The 23,258-nt window shown below is 39.0% G+C and overlaps 1 protein-coding gene and 1 long non-coding RNA gene across 14 annotated transcripts; both read right to left on the bottom strand.

Annotated features, from left to right (window-relative positions):
* Positions 1-6,907: 6,907 nt before the first annotated feature.
* On the bottom strand, positions 6,908-10,645 carry LOC131946792 (uncharacterized). Of its 13 annotated transcripts, none has more exons than XR_009387788.1 (5): positions 10,626-10,645; positions 8,100-8,217; positions 7,790-7,932; positions 7,374-7,438; positions 6,908-7,055 (listed from the first exon to the last, which is right to left on the bottom strand). It is a non-coding gene; the product is annotated as an uncharacterized LOC131946792 (long non-coding RNA). The 13 variants fall into 13 exon arrangements; XR_009387785.1 differs by lacking the exon at positions 10,626-10,645 and adding an exon at positions 10,531-10,589; XR_009387784.1 differs by lacking the exon at positions 10,626-10,645 and adding an exon at positions 10,436-10,566.
* A 152-nt stretch (positions 10,646-10,797) lies between these two features.
* On the bottom strand, positions 10,798-18,405 carry LOC131946791 (NPC intracellular cholesterol transporter 2). Its single transcript, XM_059307729.1, has 4 exons — positions 18,225-18,405; positions 15,739-15,843; positions 11,519-11,694; positions 10,798-11,315 (listed from the first exon to the last, which is right to left on the bottom strand). The coding sequence occupies exons 1-4, from the start codon at positions 18,301-18,303 to the stop codon at positions 11,211-11,213; spliced, it is 465 nt and encodes a 154-aa protein (XP_059163712.1). The 5' UTR covers positions 18,304-18,405; the 3' UTR covers positions 10,798-11,210.
* Positions 18,406-23,258: the final 4,853 nt, after the last annotated feature.

Below are 23,258 nucleotides of genomic sequence, written 5' to 3'. Positions count from 1 at the left end.
TTCTAATCTAAAAAGTGTTTAGCGTGCAGTTTTTTTTCAAGCATCTCTTCCGGTAGGGGCGAAGCCCCGCCCAGGTTCTTCCTTTAGTTTGTATGATCTACAAATGCGACCAGTGTTTCTTTCAGACTTTTTCCTCCCCGGAGAGGGGTGGGGGTACTTGAAATTTTCGGGGGCGGGGGTAGAATTTTCTGGGAGGGGGCGGACACTGGAAAAAGTATATAATTGTGAGGGTGGGGATTTTTAAGAAGGCGGAACGAATGAATCCAATAACACACAGTTCATGTATAAAATCAAAAATGTTCTTTATTAAAATTATAAATCAATTTCCTACCTTGAGCTCGACGCAACCTTGCGTCATCACAATAATTATATTTCGTTGAATGGGACGGTAGACATGTTTTGCAGAGTGTGTGTGTGGTAGGGGGGGGGGGGAGGGGGCGAAGTAGAGTTGCCTGAAAGAAACTCTAAATGCGACTTTTGTCATGAATGAGATTAGGTGCATGGTTTAGGGATATGCCTATGACTATATTTTGTATAAATTAAAGTACCGAGAAAATAGACAGCACTATCAACCTAGCGCCCGTTGTATCCTTCCTCAACGGGCCATTTTTCTCGTTTTAATAATATTATTAATAGGTCTATATTCAAAGTAGACAATTCATTAAACATTAGCCGCTCATACCAAACAACCAGCCGATCCTACACTATTCTCAACGAGACTGTCGTTGAGTGGCTTATCAACAGTGTCGGTATATAATAACGCTATAGATTTTTTCTCATTTGATTCTGTCGTTGAGACTCTAATTATAGTTATAAACTGTAAAAACTAGCTAACGGAATAAAACCATTTCGATTAATTAATCGCTTAAAATATTTAATATAAGAAAAATTAAACAACCATTCATTTTACAGAGCTAATAATAATTAATATTATAAAAAATGTATCTTCTGTCTTTAAAATTGAAAAGTAAATTATTTTAGCAATATAAATTAATACAGTGGATTGCTGAATTTAATTGTGATCATAGTTATGATTAATAATTTTAGAGATTGTATGATTAATTTATACACAATTTAGAATTACAGAATATTGATTATTCTGTATAGAAAACATTAGGGTAGAGATTACTAAACGATATAATATAGGATTATGTAATATAGAATATATTAGTATATTATTATAGAATCTAGGCTATACAACAAGTAATACATGATATGATTGCAAAATAGAAAAAATACATAATATAAAGGCCCATTTTTTAATCGAATTTAAGACTCATTTCGTTTACAATATGTTATTACAAATATAAAATTGCAGAATACGTAATAGCTATTTTTATCGAATTTATACATAGAATGTGCTATATAATTTTAAGAACATGATTATGTAGTGGCGTAGGTACAAGGTGTGCCAAGGGGCTATACCCCCCCCCCCCCCCCGATATATATATATATATATATATATATATATATATATATATATATATATATATATATATATATATATATATATATATATACATATACATATTTACTGTACTCAAGTAGTACCCCTAACCAGAGGCGTCACAAGGTTGGGGGGGGGGGGGGGGGGGGGCGGGGCTGAGGACTGCGCAAGGTGGCAAAATTTCGGGGGTGACACCATGGCGAAAAATAGCAAAATATATAGAAGAAGTAAGCATTTTGCCAGTTCAATAAATGACTAATGAGAGTTAACTGTACTAATAACTGACTGCAGATAAAAAAATATATACAATTAACTGTGCACGTTTAAAAACTATCATTCAGGGGGGGGGGGGGGGGGGGTGAGGGGAGATGACACAAACTGCAAAATGTACAGGTGAATACATGCTTGTGGAATTTTTGGATAACAGATTTGCTAAGCGACGACCGGAGAGAGGCTGATCCCAAAATCTAATAATTTACAATGAAAACGATGCTTTTTTTCACATGAATTAATAGGTGGATTATGAGCAAAATTTGACGCCATTGGAGAAAATGGGAAGTCACCAAATGTAGCAATATATATATATATATATATATATATATATATATATATATATATATATATATATATGCATATGTAGAATTATTTATATTTCTCTCTATGTATATATATAATGAAGTTTTGCTTGTTTGTTTGTGGGTTTGTTTATGTCCTCTATGCAGCACTACACCTTTCATCCTATGGCCATGCAACTTAAGTTAAGAATACCACTGGATATATTTCACAAGCACGGTGCCCCAGCAGGGCGCGAATCGATTCTATATATAGATCCCTATATAGGGTATATATACGTAAAAGTAGATTGCGGTTTAATCCCGTTCATCCGCTCGCCATAAAACTTCAGGGGAGGTTATTTTTTTTTTATTTTAACAGGGCGGCGCTTCTGGAGGGTGCAATTTTTCTCTACACAGTTTGTAAAAAACAAAACGGATGCTGTTTGACATCGTTTATCTGAGTACCGTTAAACTTTCGAGAGTTAATAAAAACACTCACGAGAAGGTTTCTGCGAAAACAAAAATTAAAATTTATTATGGGCTTTTCCCTGGAGGGTGCGATTTTTGTTAATAAACGGCTTGGCGCCTGAAAATCCAGGGCGGCGATATTAAAACTGCATGGGGGCTAAGGTAAAAAAGCAACAACAGGCGCAGCCGCCGGCGCCCCGGATATTACGTAACCCGAAGCGCCCCGTGCTACCATGTGAACACTATGACGCCTACGTTCGTGTTTTTTTTTTAATTTATACACTAAAGACACGATGGGCAACAATAATTTTTGACTATATGGAATCAGGCGCGTCTGCCGGCTCCCCGGCAGGAAGCGATTTGGCGCCCTGAGATATCCTAAGGTTGTGTTAAAGAGCACTCTACAATATTGACCCTGTGGCACACGACATTCGATGACAATTCGTTTGACCCGGTGCGCCCCTGGCTTCGGGAGGAACACTATGAGTTTTAAAAGAGCGCCCTACAGTAGGGAAATTTTTTGTCTACTGCACCACTGGCGTGTGGTCTAGCGCCTCTGTGTGGGTCCCTCATAAACACTATTGCGCCTACGTTCGTTTTAAAGAGTGCGATACATTATGGATACAATGGGCTACTGTGTGCGGTAGAATTTGCGCCTCAACAACTATGATGAAAGCAATATAACACCGGCTTTGATTACATTTAAATTGTTTAGATTTAGAAATCAATGTCAAGCGTAAAAAAATACGTGATTGCTAATGTAATTATGGAATCCTCTTAAAATATTGCGTCAGTCTGTCTTCTGAGACCGCAGCAACGCGCGGGACGGGTACGCTGGTTTAATATATATTTCTTCTATATAAATAATTCTCTTCATGGATACCATAGAAAACACCAAGCTGTAAGCGCCACTAGCAGCCCCCTCTCTTTCTCTCTATCCCTACCAACCCCATCCCTACATGGTCTGGTGAGCTGTGGTTCAAGCTAAATGTTTACAATCGTAGAGCCGGGTTTAGTGACAGCTATTAGGGGCAGATAATTTAGTTTGAAACGATTTTAAACTTAGTGGAGGTAACTCAGAGGGGGCTGCTTTCACGAGGAGGGGGGGGGTAGGATTTTTGGGAAAGGAGGGTGGGGAGGGGGGGGGGGGGGTTATCGTCCTTAACGAGCTACTGATAGTGTTTTAAAGCAAATATTTTCAGTGGCAGCATTGTTACTGTCAAATTCACAAATTATGAATTACTGAAAAGTAGAAAATGAAACAACAAAATAGCGGCGTATGATAGCGGCTCGTAAAATATAAAACACAATGTAAATACCTTTGTTATACCTACGGAAAATAATAATATGTAACATGGATTCCTGAAATTTTGCGCTGCTTTAATTTTTAACGTTGGGATCCTCCATCAACATCCATACTCTCCTTTAGTATGTTCAGGCTTTTTTTTTTTCATTTATGGGAAGGGATGATCGGAAAGTGTGACGACACATTTTTGCTTTCATCCGTTATTTCGGGCTTTAAAAGATTGCTTTTGGTATTAATTCATTTATTAACTCAATGTTTATCGAGGTCAGTACATATTATAATAAACCGGGAGTGATCTCCCCTAAACTTTCTCGAATATTCTAATATAACACTACGGGGAGTGGCAACTCGGGATATAGACATGATTTTTAATCCATTTTAAATACTTAAACTTTTTAAAATAGAATAAAACCTCGTAGAAAAAAGAATTGCACACCAAGTGAACGTCAAATAAAGATGTGCATAATAGTGCGCAACATTATTTGTACTTTATAAATTTACGTGCGTTTTTTGAGAAATCGGAAATAGCGTAAATTAGTACTTCCTGTCAACGGAAATTACTCAAAATTTGACAGAAGGTAGCGAATTAGATCTTTTACTTACATGTGAAATTTCATTTATCTATCTGCAATAGTTATAGGCTTTTGAAAAATTCAAAGTAGAAAAAGTACCACTTTCGGTTATCGGAAATCACTCAAAAGTTTATACGGATCTATGATTTTGATAAAATACTTATATATGAAATTTCATCAACCTAGCTGTAACGGTACTCAAGTAATCGTGTTTACACACAGACACACACAGACACAGACATACGGACAAGATTGCAAAATTATGTTTTTCCGTATCAGTGAGGTGTAAAACGTCGAGATTTGTAAAAAATCTCGATTTTTTTTTTTGCACGATTACAAGACTTTCTCTATACTTCGTATATACGAGAAAGTAAAAATGGAGTTTCAGGGGAACGGCGGAGGGGGTTATGTGTTGAGGTGTAGTGTTTTTAAAGAGAGTGGTGGAGGGGGGGGGGGGGGGGGAAGCGAAGATCTGGCTTTTTGTGAAAATTTGTTACAATTAGAGAGGGGGGTTTGGTGCAAAATCGTCTGAAGAGTGAGTCGTGGTTAATGGGTGACCACTTTATGATTGTATATTGACGTCACCATCATTTTGGGCGGTGGCTTTATGTGACGATATGTAACGAGAAAAAAGAGGGTTGAGTTAATGGCGTAGCATTTATTTTGCATTTTTTAAGGATACAAATAATAAAAACACTGCTTATTTTGTTTTACATGTGTGACGACATTGTGTTAACCAAATGTATTGAATAGTAGGACTTACAGATTATTAGTTCTCTCCCCCCCTGAAGCAATTACCCCCTGTCATTTACCCCCCGCCAAGGAGGACATCTCCCCCCCCCCCACGCACACACCTCCTAAGGTACAGCTGGGGTTAGGGTTATGGTTAGGGTTACGGCTAGGGTTAGGGTTTGGGTTAGCGTTAGGGCTAGGGTTAGAGTTAGGGTTAGCGTTCTGGCTAAGGTTAAGATTATGGTTAGGGTTACGGCTAGGGTTAGGATTAGGGTTAGCGTTAGGGCTAGAGTTAGGGCTAGAGTTAGAGTTTGGGCTAGGGCTAGCGTTTGTGCTAAGGTTATGGTTATGGTTAGCGTTAGAGTTAGGGCTAGGGTTAGAGTTAGGGCTAGAGTTAGGGTTAGCGTTCGGGCTAAGGTTAGGGTTAGCGTTAGGGCTAAGGTTAGGGCTAGGGTTAGATTCAGAATTAGAGTTAGTGTTATGGTCAGGGTTAGGATTAAGGCTAGGATTAGGGTTAGTGTTATGGTCAAGGTTAGGCTGAAACCTAAGTCTAGAGTTGGTTTTGGTTATGTGTTAAGTTTTAGGCTGAGGTGAATGCTTAGGGTTTGGTCATTTTTTTATCGATTAGGATTAAGGAAATACATAGGTATAGAGTTTGAGTTAGGATCATAACTTGAGGCCGGGGGGGGGGGGGGGGAAATTCTCCAGGGGGGTTATTGACAAGGGGTAATTGCCCCGGGGGGTAAATACGGGAGGGGGGGGGGTCTCCTCCGGGGGGGGGGTAATTGACGGGGTGGGGGGTAATGTCATGTAGCCAGGTCCACTATTAGAAAGCCAAGATTCCAAACTGTGTAGCCTTATGTATGTAGGTAATCTAATCTCATACAAGTTCTTGAAAGCAACATCAAAGACGAGAAATAAAAAGAGCCATCGTTGTCGGCTTATTTAACAGGGAAGTCTTAGTCTAAATCAATCCACGACAATGTCTTTAAGACAATAAACCTTAACTTTGCTTGAAATAACAATATCGTTCTTCATTCAGTCAAACTCAACATTATGGCTTCACTGAACTTTGTCATTGAAATGCATGTGTAGTTTGAAATGTGTGTCTGTTAAAATTGTACAGTTGATACCGAATATATCCAGCCTTTTTCTTCTTCGTTCAGCTGCTTTTCTTTCTGGATTTCTTTTCTTATCTTTTGACAATCCAAGAACAAGTGTTGTATCCCCAAGATAGGTTGCTATCCCCAACTATAGAGCCTCATCTACACGGGAGATTGAACTCAGGACTTCTCGGTTTAGCAACCACGAACTTTACAAGTTCTTGATTTTGGTATTGGCGTGTCAGTTTTCTTCTTTATTTAGTCGACATCTAAAGTTAAACAAAAACAGTTGCCTACCTCAGCAAAAATCAATGTAGGCCAATTATGGCCAGTGTAGCAATTAGCAACATCAAAGTTGATTTGAATTCCATGCAACACTCATTCCATACTTCTCTAGTGTGGAGGTCTTGCTTATTAATATTATCCTGTTTGTTTGATACTTTTCTTTAACCTAATAATATTAACCATAGACACTTTTTGCCTGGAGTACAAACTGGGTCACAGTATTCTCTGGTAAACAATTAAGTTCTTTTCCAAATATATGCTCAGCTAATAGAAACAGCATTCCTAGATTATTATTATTTTTTTTTTTTTTAAAGGGCTTCAGCTGTTTTAATGTCAACTTGTGCTGGGAATACTATAACTACATACAACCCTTTTCAGCTTTCAATCACTTGCATCTTATGTACAAAGTATGAAAACCAAAAACATCAAATTTTGAGAAATAATTTATTTATCAAACCTGACAATTGCATATAATTATAAAGCCAAACATTAATATATCATGATTATTGCAATTATCACCATTTGCAGATTCTTGTTTAACTATGGTAGATGGAAGTATTAGTTGCCTTTTACATCACTTTTCACTTCCTGAAACAAAACAAAATGATTTTCTTAATCATCCATCTGAAATAATAAAATTAGCAAAAAAAAAAAAAATCTTTAGTTTAAATTAGTTTAATACATCAAAACAAAACAAGAAAAAAGTGATTGAATGAGATGAATCATGGCATAGATATCTATAAAATTTTGCTTTAGTGATAAAGGGGGAAAAATTTAAGTTATTTTAAGTGAAACATAAGCTAGAGAAATAAACTATTAGGCCTAATTTAAATAATTTAATTCCTTTCTCCCAAAACACTACATGTATCCTTAAAAAAAGAAAACTTAAAATTTATCAATATTTACCTTGTGTATAAACTCTTCTGTACATCTACTGTATCAGCTTGACGCTCATTAGGTATGCCTAGTTCCTGTTGAGCAGTTAAGACAGATTAAGTAAATAATTCAAATTTGTAAGACAAACCACTAAATGATACTGTTATATATATATATATATATATATATATATATATATATATATATATATATATATATATATATATATATATATATATATATATATATATATATATCCTTCCTGCAAATCAGCATATTTTGCAAAACAAATATTTAAAAATATACATAATGATATTGTATCAATCATCACCACTGACTTGGTTTTACTAGGTAAAATATTTTTTTAAATACAATATTTATACAAATAAAAATCTATCTCAATCAACATGTTCAAAATAAACCAAAGCAAACTTGTGATAACTTACCTGATTAATGTTTGAGAGGATTCACCCAGTTCTCGCCACTGAAGCAGATTAGATGCATGTGTTATTACACTTGTGATATACTGATTGCCATTTTGTGTACTTTTAGTCCTGGAGATCTATGTTGTAGGCATAGACTGTTAAACCTGGATAGTAATATTATAGAAGTAAATTATATCTAGTATAATATAAATATTTTAAAATATAAATGACACTAAATTATATTTATCATTATTGGAAATAAAAATGGTACAATTAAGTTATAAAAAAACAAATAATAAAATTTAAAGCAGCTTATTAATAATTGTCATACCTTTTCCTACTTTTATGTCAAATGTAAGAGGTAATAGAGAAAGAACATCTTGTGTCATTTAGTATGCTGTAGTCTTATTACTGGTAAAAATCAGATCTTCCCTTTTTTTTGGATGAACCTGTAAAAGAGAAATTACAACATGGATAAACACAATGAATATCATATCTAATCCTCAACTAGTTATCACCCCAATCCTAACCTCATTTTTTAAAACCAATTTCTAAATATGTTTTCAGAACAAATGTATGTTAAGTCTACCTATTTTAATGTTCAGAATACTAATATTTATCAAAACTACCTCCAGTTGAAATTCAAGATACCTTTATAAAAATTTATTATGACTTTAACTTTGTGTAGTTGTTATTTAGGCTATTTGTTTAATTTATATTATTTAAATTAATATTTCATGCCTTGTTTTAAAAAGATCTACAAGTCTACTTTTGATTTTATGGTATAATCTGATAAAAATTAGGCTGCTACATCTGAAAACTAAGGTCAATGCAAAGACTTCCAAATTAACAATAAGTAGGCTTGTATAGATATTGTATATAATTACTAGCCCAATAGTATTACTCTACGACCAATGTATAAGACTTAATGTATCACACATAATTCCTATAATTAGGCCTACTAATTATTAAATAATTAATAGATCTAACAGTAGGATAATTACAATTATGGGCCTTAGCTGACATAGAGAGCTGAATACTTAACTAAACATTTTTAAAAATTATAGTAAGCTAAGTGAGTTGAATTATTTTATTTAGATAGGCCTAGGCTATAATATACTCTATAGCAGTCTATAGTGATAGTCGCAGAGTAGCGTATATCATAATAATTTCAAATTAAATCTATAAGCAACAATAAGCCTCTGCCTTGTTGCCTAATTAAAAACTAAAGCCTATTAAGCCTTTTCCTAATAAGCCTTTGGCCTAATTTAAATAACAGCCTATAGGCCCTATAATATATAAATAGGCTAAACTACTTGTAAGACCTAATAGACTAATGACTAAGAGAGTGCTAGGCCCCTTTCCGATATTATATAATAATTGCTTGATCGATATCATAATATCTAACACTCAGTAACACTGATTACATTAATTTACATAAGGCTATACCATCTTAACTATGACTAATACTTTTTCTACTAATAAAATAGGCTATCTCTAGTTTAAACTTAGGCCTAATAGTAATTAGTAATTATAATTAAGTAGGCCATTTTATGACATTTATAAAATTTTTAGTAGATGGCCGAGCCTTAAATTTAAATACTAAAATAGATTTAGCATACTATGCCTATTGTTGGTCTAATTAATAATTTATTTTTCATTTAGAATTTTAGATCTCCAAAAGATAGGCCTAGGTCCTAAATAAATTATTTTTATTTTATTGAGCCCGCCTTAATGTATAAGATGTGATCTGTTTTTTTAATAAAAATAACCCTACACAATACTAGTGATTTAACTAATATCTAGTACTACTTTAGGCCTATTTAATTATTTATTAGTAGGCTGAATAAAATCTAAAGCTATAAGGCCTACTTTATTACTATATTTGCCTATTATTCTATAATTAATTTATGTTTCTTTCAATACATAGTAGATCCTGTGGTACCTCAACATTCTAGTGCCTCGACATACCAGATTTTTTAAATACGAGCAGTTGAGCGAGTAATATTTCGCTTTGAGTTACGCGCAAAATTTGAGATACCATATTTCACAGTTCATGTAAAAGAAATACCCCCAAAAAGATGCAAATGATTATTTATCGCAGCTATTTAAATATAATAATAAGCGTCTTACTCATATTTGCAGCATTATGAAAGGGAGAAAGAAATAAACTTCCTAAACAAGTTTTATTTTAAGCTACCAGCACATGAAAGTGACTTAAATTAAGCATGGCAAAAAAGAAGAGAAAAGCTGTCACGAAAATTAAGCTAACGTAATAATTTTATTTAGTATTTATTTAGGCCTTACGTTTAAGTCTTAAGTGCAACAATGCTCAGTGAATTTTAGCCATTAATGGCATTAAGTTTAGGAATGATGTGTACTTGTGTAGCTTTAACTTTAGTATATTTTTAGACCTAAGCCTAATCTTGTAGATATAGATTATTATAGATCTACAAACAATTTGAAATAGAAGAGATTTAAAATTGAGTAGATCTAGATCCTAAATGCTAAAGAACAGCTATGCCACAGAAATAATTATCTTTCTATCTAGTCAATCTAGACTAGATCTAGTCTAGATCTAGCTAGTAGCTAGTGCCGTGCTACTGAAAAATTACTAGATTTTCTAGATCTAGATTCTATCATTTACTTTCGACGCACTAGGCATACTTTTAACTTTTTCTCTCTAGTCAATAATGTAGATTTCTAGATCTAGATCTAAATGTAAATCCTGATCTTGTAGATTTGATTTACGTAGGTTTTACATCAGTGTAAATCGTTGATCAAGTAGATCTAGTCTAGATCTGGACTAGCTCTCGTCAAAACAAAATGGCTGGAATATTAGCTTCAAAACACCTACAGTTTATGCTTTCCTAAATGTGGAGAGCATGTTTAATTATTGTTTTATTTTCAACGACAGTGTTGACTGAGAAACCACCAAAGGGTTTTATTCTCAGCGACACAGTCGGAGAGAGGCTCAACGATTCTGTCGTTGAGATGATCCGCATGGGGTGAAACAACACATTCCAGAATATATTATTAAAGTTTATTACAAAGTGATTTGCTATATAGAAGATTTCATGTACATATATTTTAAATTAAAACTCCGGTATGTAGTTATTATACAGATCCAGCCAACATTGTTATATATCATGTGTTAACCAACAACAGCAGCGCCATCTGTGCGAGTTAACCAACGACAGCAGCGCCATCTGTGCGAGTTAACCAACGACAGCAGCGCCATCTGTGCGAGTTAACCAACGACAGCAGCGCCATCTGTGCGAGTTAACCAACGACAGCAGCGCCATCTGTGCGAGTTAACCAACAACAGCAGCGCCATCTGTGCGAGTTAACCAACGACAGCAGCGCCATCTGTGCGAGTTAACCAACAACAGCAGCACCATCTGTGCTAGTTAACCAACAACAGCAGCGCCATCTGTGCGAGTTAACCAACGACGGAAGCGCCATCTGCGATGGACATTGGGAAGGTAAAGCAGACTTGGTTCCCGTCGTTTGCACTGTTCAGTTGCCACATGACAACTAGATCGATCTGAAAGCAGAGGATGTTTCACAGTTAAAGCTTTGTGTTCAACTCCTACTTTTGCAATTTAGATTGAGCATATTTTGAACTTTTTAAATAATGGTTTTTAAAAACTTGGAACAGTATTTGAACAGATTTGTTACATAAAACAACATAAAAACAGATTTGGTACAGCTTTTGACGACATTAGAAACGAGATGGAACATGTTTACCTTTGGGTAAGTGTCCAGCACCTTAAAGGATGACGTGTACACATAGGACTGTCCTTTGACCAACGGGCAAGTTATTCCACTGTCTTTACATCCGTCAGGATTGGGTAAGGGAAACGGTACTGGAATACCTTCCACAATTCCAAAGACTTTGCTCTGTAGGGCGGCCGTGTCGTCAGCTGAAGAGCAAAGTACACACAAACATATATATATATATATATATATATATATATATATATATATATATATATATATATATATATATATATATATATATATATATATATATATATATATATATATATATATATATAGTAATTGTCGTATATTAACTGCTTTTAAAGACGGTTGCAAGCGGTGAACACTTGGGCGAGAGCTTAGAGCTTTCCCAAGCTCACGCAGACGACGCAAATTATTGCAAATGTACAGAATCCAGGGAGATAATTACGCCGGAAATGACGTCAGTTTACAAATTCGCGACCTTTTTCATCCCCCTCACGTAGGCTAACAGTATTGATGCTGTTAAAAATCAAAAGCGCAGTTTGCGCATGCGTCAATATCGGTTCTTAAGTAGGCTAGGCTAGTTAGACTGCAGTCATTTAGAGTTGGATTTAATGCCAATCTTTTCTCTGAAGGGTTGGTATCCTGATAAGATGTTAGGTGTATACGTCGATAGAAACTTGCTGAAATGTGCACTGAACAAAACTATCACAGATTTTTTTTAAAAAAGCTTGTACTACAAGTTCACTAAAAATATTTTACTTACTTGAGAGTATTTTATGTCTGGATCAGATTTTAAAAACAGTTAAAAGTTGAAGTCACAATGGGGGATTGGGGTGGGGTGGGTGAGGGAGAGGGGAGACCCAATCCAAAGGGATGACAACGAAACCAAACATTACTAATTTTAATGTAAAAGTCTACTATTTCAAATTAATTAAAAACGTCATTAAAATGATACAGTTTTGTACTCTTTTACAAGTATAATTTTTTTTCAACATGTTAAAACTTGTCCGCGTTCTCAAACTTCTACATCACTCACTACTTAACTTCCACCTCACCACTACACCACCTCACCACTACACCACCTTACCACTACACCACCTCACCACTACACCACCTCACCACTACACCACCTTACCATTACACCACCTTACCACCTAACGTTCATCTCACCACCTCACCACTACACCACCTCACCACCTCACCATTACACCACCTTACCACCTAACGTTCATCTCACCACCTCACCATTACACCACCTCACCACTACACCACCTCACCACTACACCACCTCACCATTACACCACCTTACCACCTAACGTTCATCTCACCACCTCACCAATACACCACCTCACCTCTACACCACCTCACCACCTAACGTTCACCTCACCACCTTTCTATCTAACTTCCACCTCACCACTTAACTACCACCTCACCACTTAACTACCACCTCACCACCTAACCATCTCACAACCTAACGCTCACCTCACCACCTCACCATCTAACTTCCACCGACACCTCTCCACTACACCACCTCTCCACTACACCACCTCTCCACTACACCACCTCTCCACTACACCACCTCACCACTACACCACCTCACCACTACACCACCTCACCTCTACACCACCTCACCTCTACACCACCTCACCTCTACATCACCTCACCACTACACTACCTCACCACTACACCACCTCACCACTACACCACCTCACCACTACACCACCTCACCTCTACATCACCTCACCACTACACTACCTCACCACTACACCACCTCACCACTACACTACCTCACTACCTAACTTCCACCTCACCACCTCACCATCTCACCATCTACCACCACACTACCTGACCACTACACCACCTCACCACCTACCTCCACGAGATAGTTTCGAGGCAAGTTGTTCCATGTGTAACAAGATTAGGCGGTGACTGACCTTCCAGCAGGTATGTTAGGACAAGTGCGCTCTTATCTCTATCGGTTCGGGCTATCAGGTGTACTTTACTTTAAGTCAGGGGCGGCGACATCAGTCTGTAACTAGGGTGATTGCTCGAGGCATGGGGGGGGGGGGGGGGGGGGGGGAGGAAAGAAGGGGTGGTTTGGCGTTGGTGCTAGTTCTGTGCAGAGTTTCTTCCAGGCATCAGTTCGAAGAAAGTCTACCTCCACCCCCCCCCCGAACGAAATGAAATTTATGTAAAAAATATATACTTTTAACAGTGTCCGCCCCCCCCCCCCCCAAAGTCTACAGTCTACTGCCCCCCCCCCCTCCCCCAAATTTCAAGTGCCCCCCCGCCCCCCCCCCCCCCGGAGATAAAAGTCTGGAAGAAACACTGGTTCTGTGCTAGATGTTTTAAATGAATGGTACGTTTCTCAGCTGTGTGAAGTTAGTGGGTAGTTCTGACAGGGTAGTGGTTAGTTCCGACAGGGTAGAGGGTAGATCTGACAGGGTAAAGGGTAGATCTGACAGTAGGTGGGAGGGAAGATCTTACACAGGTAGGGAGGGAGGGAGGGTAGTTTTGGGGAATATCTGACACAGGTAGGGAGGGGAGTGTACTTTGATGTGATGTCACCAAAAGATCAATTTATAAAGACTGTTTGGTGAAAGAAAATATCCGTGCAATAGTAAAAGAAAACCATCTTTTAATTGTCAAGCCGTTTTATTTGTGTGTAATCAAATGTGTGCCTTCAAACTCCCAGCACAAAATAAACGCATGTTATTGATTTCCCATGTCTTTTAGTGTCACCAATCAACGACCGGAAGTAGACGCCTTTATTTCAAACATCCGGTCTCAAATGAAGGACATCGTCAATCTCTGATGCTGGTGCAATGTATTCATACAGTTACATTCTAGTCCTTGCATTCAGTGGCGTAGGCGGGACTGTTTTATGGGGTGGGGGGGGGGGCACAACAAGCGTCATGTATAATCCATGCTAATTTTGAGAACGTAAAATGATGCTTTAGAAACTAGAACTATGTAAACTGTGAAGAGTTTGAAAGTAACACAAACAACAATCGGCAACAAAAGTTACCCAAGTGAGACTTCGACGGCTTTACTTTTGGACATCCAAGGGGGTGGGGGCAGGGCCGGCGCTACCTATAAGGCGAACTAGATGGTCGCCTAGGGGGCTGTCCGTAGGGGGGGGGCGCCAAAATGGGTTGGAAAAACAAATTGAAAGTTTGAAAGGGGGGGGGGGGGTGCAAATAGAAAGTTTGAGAGGGGGTGCAAATCGAAAGTTTGTCCCCGGGCGCCGGGATGGGTCGCTACGCCTCTGATAAAAATGAGGCACGAAAAAAATTGCGGGGGGGGGGGGGCGCTTTTAATAGGTTTTGCCTAGGGCGCTAAATAACCTGGGTGGGGGTTATGACATCGGTATTGGCTAATACAAATCTACCAATACGTGTACGTGTATGTGTGTGTGTGTGTGTGTGTGTGTGTGTGTGTGTGTGTGTGTGTGTGTGTGTGTGTGGACATGTTCAAGCATTAAACCACACGAAGCCTGGTATTTTAACACTTGCACTGTAACTCCCCCCCCCCCCCCTCATCTGTAGTCTATTTGTCTACCAGATCACACTTTTAAAAAACCAACCCAACTATTACTTTGATTTAATTGAAAATCTCTATATAGACCTGTGTATACATATTTCGCAATAAAAATAATAATCCCAGCCGCGCATTGGTCTCCATGGCAACGACTGGCTTGCCTATAAACACAACTAGGCTTACTTACGATATATTAAAAACATGCATTATTTTAATGTTGTAAATTATTTGTAAACTAATTACAACCTACCACAATTTATGAGTTGCATTTATTATTTTTGTCTAGAAATTATAATAAATAAACAGACTTCAACAATATTTATTTTAAAAAACAGATAAAGGAACTAATTTCAAGTGCTAAACATGACAGTAGACTTGTTTGAGAAACTCATCTCAAGACTGTTATCTGTAGTGATTCATCAAGCTGTTGAAATTCTGTTCTTTTCCCATCAAATCAAGGCTAATCTTTTCATCATTAACTTAATCTTAACTAATTTGTTGGACACGGAGATCAAGTTAACTAATTTGTTGGACACGAAGATCAAGTTAACTAATTTGTTGGACACCGCGATCAAGTTAACTAAAATGTTGACATTCCGCCCCTCGATGGACCAAGCACGACCTACACAAATTTAGACGCAGCAGTGCATGTAAAGAAAAGCTTGTAAGTCCAAACTCACCTGCATCAAAAGATATTTTCACGGTCACGGTGTCCCCGTGTTTAAACGTGCATGGCTGTGTCTGGCATGGGCTCAGCTCCACAGCTGATGCGTGGTAGTAGTTTCCTGGGAGAGATGGACATTGGACGTGAGTGGAGAGGCAGACGGGGGTGGACATTGGACGTGAGTGGAGAGGCAGACGGGGGTGGACATTGGACGTGAGTGGACAGGCAGACGGGGGTGGACATTGGACGTGAGTGGACAGGCAGAGATGGACATTGGACGTGAGTGGAGAGGCAGACGGGGGTGGACATTGGACGTGAGTGGAGAGGCAGACGGGGGTGGACATTGGACGTGAGTGGAGAGGCAGACGGGGGTGGACATTGGACGTGAGTGGACAGGCAGACGGGGGTGGACATTGGACGTGAGTGGACAGGCAGGGGTGGACATTGGACGTGAGTGGACAGGCAGGCAGAGATGGACATTGATCGTGAGTGGACAGACAGGGGTGGACATTGGACGTGAGTGGACAGGCAGGGGTGGACATTGGACGTGAGTGGACAGGCAGAGATGGACATTTGACGTGAGTGGACAGGCAGGGGTGGACATTGGACGTGAGTGGACAGGCAGGGGTGGACATTGGACGTGAGTGGACAGGCAGAGATGGACATTTGACGTGAGTGGACAGGCAGGGGTGGACATTGGACGTGAGTGGACAGGCAGGGGTGGACATTGGACGTGAGTGGACAGGCAGGGGTGGACATTGGACGTGAGTGGACAGGCAGGGGTGGACATTGGACGTGAGTGGACAGGCAGAGATGGACATTTGACGTGAGTGGACAGGCAGAGATGGACATTAGACGTGAGTGGACAGGCAGGGGTGGACATTTGACGTGAGTGGACAGACAGGCAGGGGTGGACATTAGACGTGAGTGGACAGGCAGAGATGGACATTAGACGTGAGTGGACAGGCAGGGGTGGACATTGGACGTGAGTGGACAGATAGGCAGGGGTGGACATTAGACGTGAGTGGACAGGCAGGGGTGGACATTGGACGTGAGTGGACAGACAGGCAGGGGTGGACATTGGACGTGAGTGGACAGACAGGCAGGGGTGGACATTGGACGTGAGTGGACAGACAGGCAGGGGTGGACATTAGACGTGAGTGGACAGGCAGGGGTGGACATTGGACGTGAGTGGGCAGGCAGGGGTGGACATTGGACGTGAGTGGACAGGCAGAGATGGACATTGGACGTGAGTGTACAGGCAGGGGTGGACATTGGACGTGAGTGGACAGACAGGCAGGGGTGGACATTAGACGTGAGTGGACAGGCAGGGGTGGACATTGGACGTGAGTGGACAGGCAGAGCTGGACATTAGACGTGAGTGGACAGGCAGGGGTGGACATTGGACGTGAGTGGACAGACAGGCAGAGATGGACATTGGGCGTGAGTGGACAGACAGGCAGAGATGGACATTAGACGTGAGTGTACAGGCAGGCAGGGGTGGACATTAGACGTGAGTGGACAGACAGGCAGAGATGGACATTAGACGTGAGTGGACAGGCAGGGGTGGACATTGGACGTGAGTGGACAGGCAGGGGTGGACATTGGACGTGAGTGGACAGGCAGAGATGGACATTGGACGTGAGTGGACAGACAGGCAGAGCTGGACATTAGACGTGAGTGGACAGGCAGGGGTGGACATTGGACGTGAGTGGACAGACAGGCAGAGATGGACATTGGACGTGAGTGGACAGACAGGCAGAGATGGACATTGGACGTGAGTGGACAGACAGGCAGATATTTTGTCCTAAGATATTTTGTCCTGGTATATTTTGTCCTGAATATTTTGTCCTGGTGTTTTTTGTCCTGAGAAGTTTTGACCTAAGATATTTTGTCCTGGTATATTTTGTCCTGGTGTATTTTGTCCTGAGAAATTTTGTCCTAAGATATTTTGTCCTGAGATATTTTGTCCTAAGATATTTTGTCCTAAGATATTTTGTCCTAATGTATTTTGTCCTAATGTATTTTGTCCTAATGTATTTTGTCCTAATGTATTTTGTCCTAAGATATTTTGTCCTGAGGTATTTTGTCCTAAGAAAATTTTGTCCTAAAATTTTTTGATCTAAGATAATTTGTTCTAAGATATTTTCTCTAATGTATTTTGTCCTGAGGTATTTTGTCCTAATGTATTTTGTCCTAAGATATTTTGTCCTAAGATATTTTGTCCTAAGATATTTTGTCCTGAGATATTTTGTCCTAAGAAATTTTGTCCTGAGGTATTTTGTCCTGAGGTATTTTGTCCTGATGTATTTTGTCCTGAGGTATTTTGTCCTAAGATATTTTGTCCTGATGTATTTAGTCCTGATGTATTTTGTCCTGATGTATTTTGTCCTAATGTATTTTGTCCTAAGATATTTTGTCCTAATGTATTTTGTCCTAAGATATTTTGTCCTAATGTATTTTGTCCTTAGAGCTGAAATCAAGTAACAAAGTGTCGCTTACCATTAGGACAGTCTTTGTACTGTATGGGCTCGGCTATGCCAGCCACAATGAAGGGAAGTAAGTACAGAAGTTTGTTCATGTTGGATCTGGCTCCAGACGACGCAAGTCAGTGAGAGTAACAGCCCCTAGCTAGGTTTTTATAACAGCCGACCTCCACCGGCAGGTTTGAGGCCTCTGTTATCTTTAAAAAATTCATAATCAGAACAACTTTGAAGGCTATTCTGGTGTAAAAATCAGAAGCGGAGAACCTGAATGACAATGATGTGGACTTGTAGCCAGTGTTGTGAGCGAGTGTTTACACCAGTCGGAGACACGCCCCTGTCGTAGCCAGCAGATAACACTAGGTCAACGCCAGCAGAGGCGGAGACGTTTGAACGAGACTTGACGAGAGGTCAAGACGACTCGAGAGGTGCAAGAGGTTTGTTTTCCCACTCTCGTGCCTCTGAAGTTAAATCTGACACGCCAGCTGTTTTCTGTTTACTAAATGCGACATACGGAGAGCACTCCTTGTTTTAAATAGAACAGTAATAATAGAACTTATGTATAAATACATTTATCTAAAGATATAACAGATGTTATTAATGCCTATTATTACCAACGTATTATCTGTACAAATTACATTTTAAAAATAAATGAAAACTGATCCGTTTCTATCTATATTCAGTGCATCACTTCGAAAAAAGTCTAACCCCCCCCCCAAACGAAATGGAAATTTATATAGAAAATATATACTTTTACTAGTGTCCCCAGAAAATTTAGCCTCCCCCCCTCCCGAAAATATCAAGTGCCCCAGAGAAAAATGTCTGGAAGAAAACACTGTCTATATTAATTAGTGTAAAATTGCAAAAGGTATAATCTAATAAGTCTTGATAATCTTAACACTAAATATCATACTGTGTTTTAATACTAAAAAACAACAACAACAACAAAAAAAAAGCAAACTTGAACTTGTCCTTCAAATAGAATATATTCACGCAAATATACATTTACCCAAACAAATATACATCTACCCACACAAGTGTACATCTACTCACACACCTACAACACACCAACGTTTCTGACACGCCTACAACACACCGACGTTTCTGACACGCCTACAACACACCAACGTTTCTGACACACCTACAACACACCAACGTTTCTGACACGCCTACAACACACCAACGTTTCTGACACGCCTACAACACACCAACGTTTCTGACACGCCTACAACACACCGACGTTTCTGACACGCCTACAACACACCAACGTTTCTGACACACCTACAACACACCAACGTTTCTGACACGCCTACAACACACCAACGTTTCTGACACGCCTACAACACACCAACGTTTCTGACACGCCTACAACACACCGACGTTTCTGACACGCCTACAACACACCAACGTTTCTGACACGCCTACAACACACCAATGTTTCTTACACGCCTACAACACACCAACGTTTCTGACACGCCTACAACACACCAACGTTTCTGACACGCCTACAACACACCAACGTTTCTGACACGCCTACAACACACCAACGTTTCTGACACGCCTACAACACACCAACGTTTCTGACACGCCTACAACACACCAACGTTTCTGACACGCCTACAACACACCAACGTTTCTGACACGCCTACAACACACCAATGTTTCTTACACGCCTACAACACACCAACGTTTCTGACACTCCTACAACACACCAACGTTTCTGACACGCCTACAACACACCAACGTTTCTGACACGCCTACAACACACCAATGTTTCTGACACGCCTACAGCACACCAACGTTTCTGACACGCCTACAACACACTAATGTTTCTGACACGCCTACAACACACCTATGTTTCTTTTTGACACGCCTACAACAAAGTTTCTGACACGCCTACAACACACCAATGTTTCTGACACGCCTACAACACACCTATGTTTCTTTCTGACACTCTTATAAAAATGACGTGCGGACAGGCGCACTCTTATCTAGCAGCCTAAATGTAACTTAAGAAAGCCGCACTTTTACACTCCAAACACCACGTGACAATCACTACATATCTAAGTATAAGAGCCACAATAACAGCATTTGAAAGGTACCACAACCTCAAAAACAACATTTCTAAAGCACTCAGTGTAGTAGAGAATTTCACTATGTCTATCATGTGCATCATACATTTAACCCTTTTTCATTCATTGTTAAAATAACAACAACATGGAGTCTTGCTATCCAGTATTGGACTTCAATCACAACAACCTTCTATGTATATAAGCTCCAAACAACATCAGGCGGAAAGTTAAAAGTGCGCTGCTTAATGATCTGATTGGGATTTATTCCCTCCTTCACCCTCCCCCACCCCCACCCCCACCCCCGCAAAAACCCAGGCTTGCATTATTAAGCCTACATCTGATATCAATAAAACGTCCCCGCAAGAAAATCGGCCAGACAAAAAAAAATTTCATCCTATCCAGCTCACGTGACAGCCAAGGGCGATGACTCTGAATGCTGGTTCATACACAAAACGACGCGGTGATCACCCGCTCGACCCAAAAGCTCAATTAACTTACCTCATCGATTTATCGCTTGCAACGCCACAAGCAGAGTTTCTTCCAGGCATCTCTTCGGGGGGGCGAAGCCCCCCCGAAAATTTTTTACCGCCCCCCCGAACGAAATGAAATGTATATAATTTATATAGAAAATATATACTTTTAACAGTGTCCGCCCCCCCGAAGAAAGTTTACCGCCCCCCCGAAGATTTCAAGTGCCCCCCGGAGAAAAAAGTCTGGAAGAAACACTGGCCACAAGACCCTCTTGTTTTGCGTCGACTGGATGGTGTGTAGCGCTTACAAATCTCAAGTATTGGAGCTGCCTACGTTTTAAAAATCTCAAGTATTGGAGCTGCCTACGTTTTAAAAATCTCAAGTATTGGAGCTGGCTTCATTTTAAAAATATCAAGTATTGGAGCTGCCTACGTTTTAACTATGTCAAGAATTGGAACTATTGACGTTTTGTAAATTAAAAAGCTCGCCTGCAGTTCTGTACAGTTTAAGTTTAAGAGTGGTAATAATAAACGATATATATATATATATATATATATATATATATATATATATATATATATATATATATATATATATATATATATATATATATATATATATATATATATATATATGTCCCTTCAATATTTCATCCATGTTCTGCAAGCGTTCCTTCAATGTACCATCAGTATTTCATCAATGTTCCATCAATGTTCATTCAATGTTCCTTCAATGTTTCATCAACTTTCCTTCAATGTTCCTTCAGTATTCCTTCAATGTTCCTTCAGTATTCCTTCAATGTTCCTTCAATGTTCCTTCAATGTTCCATCAATGTTCCTTCAATGTTCCTTCAATGTTCCATCAATGTTCCTTCATTGTTCCTTCAATGTTCCTTCAATGTTCCTTCAATGTTCCGGCTTGATCTCGCCATCCCCCCCCCCTCTACTATTGTCCTGGCTCATATTACACCGGAAAACGTCATAATCATTTTTATCTTTTAATATCCGCACCCCCCGGGATTGTCAATCGTTAATTGTTAATGTTGTTGATTGGAATCGATTTCACGAATCATGAACATAGTTTAGAGTTTTGTTGCGTCTTTTCCTCAGTTAAAGGGTTAACGGACACAGTTTATTTAAAGTTTGGTATCGTGTTTTGCTGAGTTAAAGGGTTATCGTACATAGTTCTTATTATAGTGTTTTTCCTCAGGTAAAGGGTTAATGGACGCAGTTTATTTAGAGTATTGTTGCGTGTTTCACCTCAGTTAAAGGGTTAATAGACGCAGTTTATTTAGAGTATTGTTGCGTGTTTCACCTCAGTTAAAGGGTTAATAGACGCAGTTTATTTAGAGTATTGTTGCGTGTTTCACCTCAGTTAAAGGGTTAATAGACGCAGTTTATTTAGAGTATTGTTGCGTGTTTCACCTCAGTTAAAGGGTTCATCGAAAATCGATCATAACACCCCATAGAACAAAACTTATCTTGTATGACGCAAACAACTGTTCGATCATAACACCCCATAGAACAAAAGGTATCTTGTATGACGCAAACAACTGTTCGATCATAACACCCCATTGAACAAAATGTAAGTTGTATGACGCAGACAACTGTTCGATCATAACACCCCATAGAACAAAATGTAAGTTGTATGACGCAAACAACTGTTCGATCATAACACCCCATTGAACAAAATGTAAGTTGTATGACGCAAACAACTGTTCGATCATAACACCCCATAGAACAAAATGTAAGTTGTATGACGCAAACAACTGTTCGATCATAACACCCCATAGAACAAAATGTAAGTTGTATGACGCAGACAACTGTTCGATCATAACACCCCATAGAACAAAATGTAAGTTGTATGACGCAGACAACTGTTCGATCATAACACCCCATAGAACAAAATGTAAGTTGTATGACGCAAACAACTGTTCGATCATAACACCCCATAGAACAAAATGTAAGTTGTATGACGCAAACAACTGTTCGATCATAACACCCCATAGAACAAAATGTAAGTTGTATGACGCAGACAACTGTTCGATCATAACACCCCATAGAACAAAATGTAAGTTGTATGACGCAGACAACTGTTCGATCATAACACCCCATAGAACAAAAGGTATCTTGTATGACGCAAACAAATGTTATGTCGTCTTTATTTCAAGTTAATTAGTAATAAAACAGATAGTATTAGTTACCTCACAAGTTAAAGACAGTTACAAGTACTATGGACGTTTCGACCCAAGGTCTTCGTCAGCACACAACAGTGTGATTACAGATTAGACAAATAAAGACAAACAGTAACACATTTTTTGACTTAGCTCGATTTTATTTCAAGTTAAAGACATGATAGGTAAAAATATTTTAAGTTAAAGACATGATAGGTAAAATAATATTTTAAGTTGAAAAATGTTAGGCATAACAAATAAATAAAATGCAAGTTAAGAAATAAAATGCTAGTTATAACAATATTTCATGTTAGAGAAATTATTGGTGGAAAAAAGT

Source organism: Physella acuta, unplaced genomic scaffold, assembly GCF_028476545.2.
Source record: "Physella acuta isolate Inbredline_101_S28 unplaced genomic scaffold, ASM2847654v3 ptg000571l, whole genome shotgun sequence".
Taxonomy (NCBI): domain Eukaryota; kingdom Metazoa; phylum Mollusca; class Gastropoda; family Physidae; genus Physella; species Physella acuta.
Note: the sequence above shows the minus strand (reverse complement) of the source record. Positions and strands in the feature narration are given on the sequence as shown.